A 12373-nucleotide genomic window follows, 5' to 3' on the forward strand; every position below is an offset into this window, starting at 1 on the left:
AAATAGTCCCAATCATTAGAAGGTTTAAAAGCAGGATTTTTACTGGAAACCTCACTCCACCTTTTAGTGATTCTTACCAGCCTGGGTTGCTTGAGGACAGACGGAAACTACGTGGCTGAATAGAGTGATTAAATCTTGTTTAGCCCTTGTCTTTGTGTTTACTGGGAGCCAGATGTTCAGCAGAGCGTGGGGAAGAGAACTACATCGGCTCGAGGGAGGCAGGGATCGGGATGCGGGGAGCTGCAGGGGCTGGAAAGCTCTTCCCTGGGCCGCAGAGAATAATAGACACCTGTATATTATATGGATGTCCAAATAGCACTGGTTTTATATAATATCATATCTAATATGTTTTAGTTTACATAGATTTACTATATATGGTAAGGTGCATTCTATGATTCCGTGTATAATATACAGGTGTATATCATATATGTGTTATATATAGAAAAAACACACGTCCAAATACTATTTTTTAGATATATATTTATAGGATCATAGAATCAATTAGGTTGGAAAAGACCCTTAAGATCATTGAGTCCAACCATAAACCTAACACTGCCAAGTCCACCACCAAACCATGTCCCTAAGTGCCATGTCTACGTGTCTTTTAAATACCTCAAGGGATGGCGACTCAACCTTTTCCCTGGGCAGCCTGTTTCAATGCTTGATGACCCTTTTGTATATATATTTTATATATATATATATATATATATAAAATATACGTGTTCAAATGCCTCTGTGGTCCAGGGAAGAGCTTCCCAATGGGGAGACATACATCTATATGGTTTGGTGTTTGTCCCAAGGAGGTCTTGTTTCATATATATATACATATACACAACTCTCTCCTGGGGTCTTGCAGACCATGCTGTAACATTTTACCAGCCCACTTGCTTCCCTCTTTTTCTCCCCGCCCCCAGGTTGGTGTCTATGTACCCCATTTTTCTCCATCACCTTTTCCTGCCCTCCACAGCACCTCGGCACGGGTTGGCCGCGGGGAGCACTCGTACGCTGTATTAATTACACTAATTGTCTCCCCGAGGGAAAACTGAGTAGATATTTCAAGGTAGAAGGGGGAAGAAGTAGTCTCTGCTCTAACAGCAGAGCTCTTGTCTCTGGAAATATCTCGATTTCTAAAGTTAGGGTCCGGCGTGGCCTGGACCGGTATCCGGCCAACAGAACCGTGCTTGTGAGTTGCTCGTGTTTTGACTATAACTGTTTGCTGTCTTTGCCCCCAAAGCATTTAATTACATACTTCAGTAATTTTAGCATATGGCATGATTAATGAGTAATGTAAGCAATTCCTCATGTTGCCGGGACTGTAACTGGTTGCATTTATAAAATCCTCTACACGCAAGCAGGAAGGCACTTGGGTGAGTCATTTAGAGTTGTGCCTTTTAGAATCATAGAATGGTTTGGGTTGGAAGGGACCTTCAAGATCATCGAGTTCGAACCCCCCTGCCATGGGCAGGGACACCTTCCACTACACCAGGTTGCTCAAAGCCTCATCCAACCTGGCCTTGAACACGTCCAGGGATGGGGCATCCACAACTTCTCTGGGCAACCTGTTCCAGTGCCTCACCACCCTCAGAGGGAAGAATTTCTCCCTTAGATCTCATGTAAATCTCCCCTCTTTCCGTTTAAAGCCATCACCCCTTGTCCTATCACTACACACCCTTGCCCAAAGCCCCTCTCCACCTTTCTTGTAGCCCCTTTAGGTACTGGAAGGCTGCTGAAAGGTCTCCCTGGAGCCTTCTCTTCTCCAGGCTGCTTGTCTTATATCATCATCAAACAAAAACAACATCAGGTTGCTTTTCTTATATTCCCTTGAAGTTGAACCCATCAGTGTCCCCGTTACAGCACACGGTTGCTTTTTTAAAGCAAAACCTCTTGTTCTCGCGTGGAGCAAAGTTATGGCAAAGGGCAGCTCTGGCTGCCGGCCGGGCTGCGGCTCCCCGGGGGGGGCTGTGGGAAGATGCCGGAGCCACTCGCACATCCCTCACTTCCTTGGAGGTCGTGCGAAGCCGGAAAAACCCCCGATCTCATTCCCAGTTGGATTGCAGCCCTTCGATTCCCACAGCAACCGGTCAGGAGGATTCACGGCATGGATTGACCCTGCCTGCAGCAGGAGGAGCGGAGTGGGGTGGTGGATAGGACGGGCAGCCCATCACCCCAAGGGTGGCCTGGAATCCTGCCCGGGAGCAGCTGCTGGCAGGCGGCGCCGGCTCCAAGGGCCAGCTTTGATCTGCAATTAAAGGCTAGAGAAAGAGAAAGTAAAACTTCACTTATTTTTTATTTTTGTGCTGCCTGTCCGGCAGCAGGGCACGCAGGGTGGGATGGGGTGCTGCTTGCAGGGTTCCTGCGTGCCCCTCTCCTCTCATCGTCCCCCTGGGGTGATGTTTCTACCTGGCAGACAGCCCATCAAACACACAAATACCATTTGATGTGGCTGCAATCGATGTTTTACTGGTGTGGGTGGGAATATCCTCATTGGAAAGCGGGGCTTGGGGTGATAAGGAGATGAGGCTGCTTTGCAAAGCTCCTGCAAACCCACCATCCTACGTGAAAATGAGCAGAAAAATCCTCTTTTCTTCCAAAGCTAAGGAAGAAATTCACTGTGATGGTGGAGAGGCACTGGACCAGGCTGCCCAGAGAAGCTGTGGCCGCCCCATCCCTGGAAGTGTCCAAGGCCAGGTTGGATGAGGCTTTGAGCAACCTGGTGTAGTGGAAGGTGTCCCTGCCCATGGCAGGGGTTTTGGAACTAGATGGTCTTGAAGGTCCCTTCCAGCCCAAACCGTTCTAGGATTATATGATGGGATAAGGGTGTTTCCTAATTCGGGGAGCTTGTGGGGCCGAGGGAGGAAGGATGGGATGCGGAGAGTCCTGTGAGGGTGACAGGCTGTTCCCCCTCACCTCTCCTGCCCCAAAATGCCATGCCTGAGGCAGTGTGACAGGCAGGCAGGACATCACCAGGCTTCCTTGCTTCAGCCTCCGGCCACCAAAGGCAACCCGAGCCGAGGGGACGGTGGTGTGAGCCCAGCCCAAGCAAGGCGACACCGTCCAGGGGTCCAGACGCCAAATATGACCCTACCTTTTTTATTTTATTTTTTTTTTTCTTTTTTCTTTTTCCGTTTTTCTTTTTTCTTTTTTTCCTTATAAATGGTCTCCACTCCAGTACAGAACGTCCTCTGACTTCTGAAGTATTTGTAATATTTCCACGCCCTTGGTTGCCAAAAAAACTTCTATAAAAAGCTGCTGTGTTTTTTTGTTTTGTTTTGTTTTATTTTTTTTTTTTTTCAAAACTGAAACCCTTCGATACTCCAAGATGTGCAGCATTCCCAGAACTCTGCCCGGAGCCGCAGCCCCAGCATGGATGCTTTCGAGGAGACAAAGCTGCCTGGAGTTACTCCTCACCATCGCAAACCTCTTTAAACCCTTTTTTCTTCCTTCGTGCCCTGCTGGAAAAATAAAGTAGCATTTTTCCTAAAATAACGGGGCTGAAATAGACTCCTGGTAGGTGCATTTGAGCATCTTTGGGGGATATTTGGGGGGTGACACCGGCATCTCGTGATGCAGCCTCCGGATGCTCGGTAGCACCGTGAAGATGCTCGGAGACGGCGTTCGGGTACCGGCACGGAGACAGAGGTGGTGAAATACCGAGGAAAAGGGTTTGGTGCTTTTGCTGCCACGGGCAGCGAGGTTTGGCTGGAGCGCAGCTATTTCTAAATATGTCGAGGGGATGGGTGTGGAAGGAAATCTTACCATTTAGAGAGTCGGCCAAATTGCAGTGCACTCAGCTTTTTAAATTGCGTGGCCCAAGCGCGCCGCTGCCAACTTCTTCATTTTGCTGTTTTCCTCTTTTATTGCTCGCCCGTGTTCATCTGCAGCTGCCGCGCCGGGTCCGGACGAACACCAGAAACTGGACCGTTAAGGGAAATAATGAGATTTAATTGCAAAGTGACTGAAATGGAAAAAAAAAAAATTCCCTTTTCTTCCCCCCGCCTCCCACCCCGGTCCCGGTGCTGCCTGTCGAGTAGCATCAGGTTGTATGTCAGCGCGTGAGTCAGGGAATTTTTTCATCCTTACTCTGCTGTTGACAGAGACCCTTTAAATAGACTTTCATGCTGAAGACATTAGGAGATGCTGGCGAACGCAACGCCACCGCCTTCCTTCCCATTATTCCGATTGCTCTTTATGGTCTGATGCAGAGGGCATAAGTGGATTTTTTTTTCCTCTTGTTTGTGGTGCTTAATTTAATTGAGTTGGATTTGACTTCAGCTGCTGTTCTGACACTTCAGGGGCGAGGCTGGAAGTGCTGCCTGCGCTCCGAGAGGCATCCGGATAACTGGAGACTGGGGATTTCGTCCCACTGGCGGAAAAAAACATCCAAACATTCAACGTTTGTTGACTTTGTTTCTCCGATGGCTGTTTTTATTAACCTTGCCATAATGCTTGGCTCCATCCCTGCTGGCTGCCTCCTCCTTCTCCTCCTCCTCCTCCTCTTCCTGGGTCCCTCCTGGCCAATGATGCCCGATTTCAGCTCTGGGTACCACTCGTGCAGACGACATTTGTAGGCAGCAACCGCATTGCTGCAAACCCAACTCCAGTGACCTCTGTTTTCGGGTGGTTTTTGCAGATTGCTACTGTGGTGGCGAGTCCATAAGTCAGGGGACGCTTGGATTTTCCAGGCTGAGTTTGGGAAGGCTCTGACAAAGCCCCTGCCAGGGTCAGCCCCAGTTTGGTCTGTGCCCGTGGCATTCGTTGGGTATCTCAGGAGGCTTTACGGGATGTCCTGACATAGCTGCACGGCCCCAGGGCAGCAAGTGAAGAGCTTGGCTTTTACCCAAATAAATATTTAAGCAACCAGGCAGCTGAAGAACCCATAATAAAATGTTCTGAATGTAGATGGGCGTACAAACCTAGTAAATTGTGCTAAGGGGCTGAGGACCTGCTCTACCATCAGATACTGCCTAGCGTCCAGTACAACCAAGGTCTTATCTCCAGCCACTTCAAAAATTATATAAGTATTTTTTTTCTTTCTTTTCTTTCTTTTTTTTTTTTTCCTCTGGTCTGTTTTGCAAAACTTTATCTCGAGTGAATTTTATGTTGAAGATAAGTTGGATACTTAATTCTGTAAACTTACACTGTGAAACATGATCCTTAGAATTCACTCATTCCAAACAAAAACACATTATTTTTTTTTTAAGTCTGAAATGGGAGAGAAATGGGCTTTGAGGTCTCATTTTTCTAAGAATCGTCATGGCGAATTGTGAGTCATTGCTTCGACACAGCGGTGATCCAGTGCAGAGATATCCCACTTCAGAACACGTTTCCTAACAGAGGGTAACTGGATCAGCATTAAAGAGAGGATTTCCCCTAAATGCTGTCTGTGCTACAAGTAAAATTATGGAGTTTTTGTGCTTCGGGAGCTGACTGAGCGAACCGGCCCTCTGGCCTGTTAAGGGACCCAGAAATTGGGTGGGAAAACGAATGATGAGACAGCCACTTCGGAGCACTAATTTTCCGTATATATCAAAACTGAATATTGAAACTAGTGTGATTTCCCATAATTTTAATTTTAGGGCAAGTCGATACATGCCCAGACAGCCCTTCCAGTCTTAGAATCATAGAATCCTGGAATGGTTTGGGTTGGAAGGGACCTCAAAGATCATCTAGTTCCAACCCCCCTGCTATGGGCAGGGACACCCTCCACTACACCAGGTTGCTCAAAGCCTCGTCCAACCTGGCCTTGAACACTTCCAGGGATGGGACATCTACAACTTCTCTGGGCAACCTGTTCCAGTGCCTCACCACGCTGAGAGGGAAGAATTTCCTCCTTAGCTCTAATCTGACTCTCCCCTCTTTCAGTTTAAAGCCATCGCCCCTTGTCCTGTCACTACATGCCCATGAAATGGGCTCCTCCAGATGCGGTAGGACTTAGTAAAAGGCCCAAACCTATGTGAAGGACTTGATTTTTTTTTTGCAGTACTTGGCTACTTTAAGGATCTTTCTCTTGCTTTTATGGCCAGAAGACAGGAGCTGAGGTTCTGGAACGGTTCCTTGTCCCAGTTTCCAGTTAACTGGAGTCCTGCCATCTGCAAGGCCTTACACCCTGGGATAAGCTCTGCTTTAGCTCTGGTAACTAAACACCAGGTTTGCCAAGCCCGGCTCTATTCAAAACACACTTTAAGACCCTTTGTACACTTATAAGCAGCAGCAAACATTTTTTTCACCGGCAGTTCCCTGAAAGATTGAAAGGTGCAGCCAGAAAACGTGCAAAGTTGCTACTCGCTTTTTTCCTCCAATTCTGGGGTAAGGAATAAAAAAAAAGCGTCGTGCTCTTGCTGCTTTTCTGCTCTCTGCTTGTTAGCGTGAGGGGCTTTATTTTTAATTTCCCCCACAACCCTCGGTTGACTTCAGTAAAGTCTCGGAGGCAATGGTATGGCCAGCAGACCACTGTTCGGGAGGAATTTTTTTACAGTAAGGGTGATGAGGCACTGGAATTGCCCAGAGAAGTTGTGGCTGCCCCATCCCTTGTCGCAGCCGTCTCGGGGACGGAGAGAAGAACGACACAGAATTCAGGTGCAGGAGAAAGAGCCAACGCCAACAGCAGGAGCAGCAGCAGCAGTAGCAGCAGCGGCAGCAGCAGCATCAGCCGTTTATTAATTACAAATCCGTATATATATATAATATGGTTCACAAGGATGGCCAAGGCAATTGGTCGCTTGACCATCCACCTCCCAGAGTGATTGGCTAAATGCTACAACACCCATTTCAAAACAACTTTCCCAGTGTGCCATAAACAAGACTGCATAACAAGCTACAGGTGCAAGATAAAGTCTTAGTTTACAAAAACCTCAAACTGTTTCTCAGCTAGCCTGCATGGGAAAAGGAACTTTCACAGGACGCTGCAGTAGCTGGAAAATTTCTGCTTCTAGCCTTTTTGTATCCACAATCCCTGGCAGTGTTGAAGGCCGGATTGGATGGGGCTTTGAGCAACTTGGTGTAGTGGAAGGTGTCCCTGCTCATGGCAGGGGAGTTAGAAGTAGATGATCTTTGAGGTCCCTTCCAACCCAAACCATTCTAGGATTCCATGAATTTGCAGCTTATCAATGGAAGACCTGCAGGGATGCTCTGGCATCCCAAGGATGCCGCTGCCTTGGCCATCTCAAAGCCATATCCCGTATCCTTTCTCATCCGACGATAGCATCACGAACCGCTGCGGGACTATAAAAAAAAAGTCACTTGGAAATCAGATGGTCAAGCTTTGGACCTTCTCCACCAGCTTGCTTTCCGGAGCCGAGCTTTGGCCCTGAGCCCTTCTCTTGGCCACTCTGAATGGTTTCAGCTGAGCGGCTCCATCAGTTGCTAACGCACCAGAAATAAACACCAGAGTCCAAACCTCGCTACCGAAATACCAGGGGAACTCCTCATTTTGGGCTGTGCTGCGTGTCGTCCCTTACGCGTGACCCCGGTTGTCCTCGTGGATTTTTCCTTCGTGAGATAAGCCGGCGGTGATGAAACAGGAGCGCGGGGGGCTGGCTGGGTCCATAGGTGAGGTGTTTATTGTTGGAAATGGTCAAGAAGTTGTGCGGTGAAACTAGCTGTTGGTTAGTTGGGGAGGGAGTTTGGCAGGAGGATGTGGACGTGGTAATAATAAATCAGTGTGGAATTAAAGCGTAGATAAAGCTTACATATATATAAAAATAAATATAAATATGGTATAAATAAATATATATAAACATATAACTAAAAATAAAGCTGAAATTAAAGCTGTGCCAGATGGCAGTTTGGGACGGGAGACTCATGATATGAGAGATGGTTAAGTTCAGAGGTGCTCAGCTTCTGGATTTTGGAACACCAGCGTCCATCCGTGGAAGTCACCTAAAATCAAATCCCTTAAATGTGACGGGCGTAGCGGAGTCGGTGGTGGTGCATTTGAAAAAGCAGGGGGGAGAAGAAAAGAAAAAGGAAAAGCACAGGTTGTTATTTAAAATAGCATCGCAGGGAGGTGTCGCGGTGTCCTCCCTGGGAGGGGACGGTCCCGTGATTCTCACCGTGTCTGCAAAACAAGCCCAGGGATGTCACCTGTCAGGGAAGCTGTGCTTTAGTAATTTATTTTTTTTAAAAAAAAAAAAAAGGAATTTTTTGCAATGTACTGTTTGTAACAGCAGCCGTGGGGATGTGTCCCACTCCGGTCACGTGCTGGGGACCAAATTCCAGGTGTTAATTACATTAATGATATCCTTGCGGCTGGCAGTGTACAGGGTGAGATGGGAACCCTGTAACCTCTCCTCGTTAGGATAATGACTGATTGTCTCGTTCAGCGTTCCTCTTGGTGGGAAAATACCACCTGGCTGCAACGGAGCTGGCTCCCGCTCCGCCAGATCCCAGCTCCTGCTCCTCTGGCTCCCTTGCAGCTACGGCTGCGGGAGCATTCGTGCTTTCCTTAGGGCATCCCGAAGGCAAAGCTTTGCACGTCTCCTGTGCAACCAAGTGTTTTTGGGTGATACGTGGTAAAAACAGAGCTAGAAACAACACAGGGACTCCAACATGGAAAACCAGAGCTCCGGCACTCTTCCTTCCAGGCTCTGCCATGACCTCTCATCTCCTTTTTTACCAATCCAAGCTGCGTTTCAGAGCTCTCCGACCTTTTTGCAGCCTTTCGTCGTCGCAATAGGATGGCTCCGTGCCCAGGTAGATGCTTTTCCAGGTCAGTTCCCACATTGCCCCATCCCTGGAAGTGTTCAAGGCCAGGTTGGATGAGGCTTTGGGCAACCTGGTGTAGTGGAGGGTGTCCCTGCCCATGGCAGGGGGGTTGGAACTGGATGATCTTTGAGGTCCCTTCCAACCCAAACCATTCTATGATTCTGTAGTGACTGAGGACAATTTCGAGTAAATGGAGGGTTTTTTCTCCCCCTCTTTGTTTTTGTAGCGCCGGCAAGGGGCTCCCGGTTCTCCTCTGTGGTTTTGGTGGTGCAGTGGACGGTGGGCTCCGCTTTCCCAGAAAACTCCTTCCCGCTTGGAAGCGAGTGCAGCAGGAGAACCAAAGTACCGTCTTTGTGGGAGATGGTCCTAAAATTCTCTTTTTCATTGCCCTCCCCCCCTCCCCCCAATCCCATGTCTTAAAACACACAATGATGCTTTTCATTTTAAATAACATGGTTTAAAATTACTCAGGCAGGGAAATAATTTTCCTTATTGTTGTTTCCTTATTCCCTGGGCAGGGAAATGGGAGAGATTTGCTGTGAAAATGAAACACTTTGGCCAACATCTCTTTAAAAAGTGGGTGCCTTAAATATAGGCTCTTAACATTTCCAGTCTGATGCTTAAATAAATGGCTTGACTCTGGGATTGCTCCTATGGAAGTGTTACCCAGGTGCCTAAATAGGGGGTTACATACTGAGCACTATATACAAATTTTTTAATATTTATTTGTATTTAAGATAATGGGTGGGAATGGTACGAGGCTGTCTCAGGGTCTGGCAGTGTTTATATTTGCATTACAGTGACTGTGCCTGGGAAATTCTGCATTTTAGCCAAATGCCCTGTTACCTCTCCAGCCAAGGACGGTGCTTGTTTCCGACAGGCTTGCAGGAAAAATGTTCTCAACTTGATTTTTAACCATTGCAAAGCAGGAAAATCAGCACAGGGAGATATTGCACGTTGCTGGATGTTATTCCTAAAGGAAGGATATTCTTTTTCCCCCCCCCTTTTTTTCCATTCTGCCTTTGTAAAAGTGATCCATTTTCTCCCCAGACATCAGGCATCCGGAAGAGCTCTCCCTTTTGAGGAAACCCAGAGATCCATCCAAGAAAAAAAAGAAGAAGTTGGATGATCAATGTGAAGACGACGCCTTCGAGCTGGAGGGTCCACTGATCACGCCGGGGTCCGGTGAGCCTGGGCTTGTTTCGTGAGGACAGGCTGGCAGGGAAAGGGGTCGGCGAACAGAAAATAAAATGGGGAGGGGGAATGACATTAAGGTCTGTGCAAGAAATGGATGCCAAATAAATTCCACAATTCATCCAGGGCTGCAGCACTCGGTCGCGGTGGCACAGATGCATGCCCAAAGCTGTCACGCTATAGGGGAGCGGAGCACCGCCAGGCTCTATAAAATAAACCAGGAACCAACTGTGACCACTTTAATGCTCAGATTGTGTTACTGAAATGTTTTCTTGCCCTGTTAAAAAAGGAGTTAAATGGAAAATCGTTCCTAATGTTGAATTCCAGGTGTGTTTCAGGCAAGACCGCTGTTCTACTCCGTATTTCTAGCCCAGCAAAATCAGTATTTTATTAATTGTGTTAGTGCTCCCTTATGTTAGGGCGTAGCTATAGATATTAAAGCTAAAAACAAACATCTTTTATTGCTGGGGGGGGGGTGTAGTTTGCCAGTCTGGCTTATAGAACCGGAGCAGCGTTGGGAAGAGAATTGCTAACGGAGTAACGTCGTTAACCCGAGTGACATCGCTGATGGAGTAACAGCTCTTGCCGCCGGCAGCGGATCGATGCAGGGAGGTGTTTGGAAGCGGAGGGGATTTTGGAGCTGCTGGAGGTCTGGTGTTTGGAGGCAAATGGCAGGAGCTTAAATGCTAAAGTGGGTCAAGTGGGAGCACTTTAGCCCAAATGGACTTGAGGAGGAAGCCGCAGAGATGCGGGCGAGACGCGTCTGGCTGCCAAAGCTCTTGGTTTCCAATCCAGCGACGAGAGGGGAGCAGGGCGGCTTTAATTAAAAAAAAAATCATAATCTCGGAATTCAGTAAACTTGTATTAATTTGGTCTTAAATTAACTGAAGTACAAGTGAAGGTCAGGCAGTGTGGTTGACGGCGCTGGGGGCTCCGGGCTTGCCAGCAGAAAGGTTTTGGCTGCGCAGGGCACGGACGAGGGCGACGGTGCCGCGGAGCTGCCGTGCCAAAGCGATGTGCACCGCAGGCTCCGCGGCAAACCGGCAGCACGGGTCTGTAGGGAGGGGAAAATCATCTGTCTTTTGCTCTGGTCTCACTCTTTCTCCTCTCAGTTACTTAAAAATACTGCGGGGCTAGTCTTCTCCTGCTCCTGGCTAGTCCTCTCCCGCTCCTGGCTCCGGGAGTTTGCCCTGCCTCAGGCAAGGCTCCAGGAAATTCTCATTTTCATTTGGCATTTTCATCTTGAATGTCCGTAACGAGCCTTTCTGCAGAGAAGAGCATCTCCATTAGATTAATGGGTAAGACTTGGACTGCTTTGGGGGCAATGTGCGCAAAAGAGAGGGTTTTATTTTAATTATTTATTGGTCTTTCGGCAAGTTGCTTCGAACTGGCTTGCTGGTTTTACTGTCCTTGTGAATGAAATTACTTTGGCTGCGGGTTTAATTACTGCAGCTATCTGCCATGGGTAGGTGCCATTAGTTAAAAGTCATGGTTTTGACCTGAATAAACTGGGTTTAGCGTCGTTCCGACATTAGTTTCTGGGCTGAATTTGTGTGTAAAGCAAGTTAATATTTTGGGATCTGCTTATTTCAGTGCATGTGGATGTACTGAGCGTGTTTTGTCACTGAGCACCCAGTACCTGGCAGTGACACCCTTTTAAGTCAGCGTAGGCAGAGCCGTCGGTACACCCAGAGCAAATGTTGCCCAACACCTTCCATCAGAAGACCTGCATTCACTTGTTTATAAGTTAGCCAAACTTGTAGCTATTTCAACAGGAATTTTGCATGACATCGCTTGCCTCGGGCAAATTTTTTAAGGGAAGCTTCTTCTGAGATGTTTTAGACCTTTGGAGAAGGTGGTGGGGAGAACATCTGAGGGGAAGCTTTGCTCCTCTGGAGCAGGCACTGGAATGGAGGGATGTGGGGGGATGTCTGTGGGAAAACATGCTCAATTTGGGGCAAGAAGGGGTTTTGGTTTTGTTGGTCCAGTTAACGCTCAGCCCTGTCTGCTTGAGCCACGTGAAGGGTGAGGCTGGCACGCTGTGAGAGCAGATGGGGACAGGGCAAGAGCATCTTTATGGATGATGGTGGTGATTTATTGCCAGGTCTTGCTGGGCTGCTGTGCTCCAGCGTTGTAACGGTCCATGGGGAGAGCACATTTCTGCTGCTTTTATAATCGTAGAGTCATAGAATATCTCGAGTTGGAAGGGACCCGTAAGGATCATCAAATCCAGCTTCCAGAGTTTGTGGTGTAAGTACCTGGCGAGTCACTCCTGGCCATCTCCTTGCAAGTGTGAAGCTCGAAGGTGGATATCTCCATCCCTTCACCATCTCTGCTGCTTTTTTGCTCCCACCCAGTTTACTGGGTCTTTCTCGGTGGCAGGTTCCCATGGTGCTTACCGGTTCCCAGGCTTTTTGTCGAAACGTTAATCCAGACCACGATGCTGGCAAAACTAGCAGGAGCATTAAAACCATCC

At 48.0% G+C, this 12373-nt stretch overlaps 1 protein-coding gene across 3 annotated transcripts in view; it reads left to right on the forward strand.

The window, feature by feature from the left end:
• Window positions 1–12373, forward strand: part of FERMT2 (FERM domain containing kindlin 2) — a 52469-nt gene that overhangs the window by 21950 nt on the left and 18146 nt on the right. For all 3 annotated transcript variants that reach the window (XM_086613109.1, XM_086613111.1, XM_086613110.1), the window contains one exon: window positions 9754–9888. In XM_086613109.1, coding sequence (XP_086469235.1) covers window positions 9754–9888 — 135 coding nt within the window. The remainder of the gene's footprint in view (window positions 1–9753; window positions 9889–12373) is intronic.

This window comes from Tauraco erythrolophus, chromosome 6 (genome assembly GCF_009769465.1).
Source record: "Tauraco erythrolophus isolate bTauEry1 chromosome 6, bTauEry1.pri, whole genome shotgun sequence".
NCBI lineage: Eukaryota > Metazoa > Chordata > Aves > Musophagiformes > Musophagidae > Tauraco > Tauraco erythrolophus.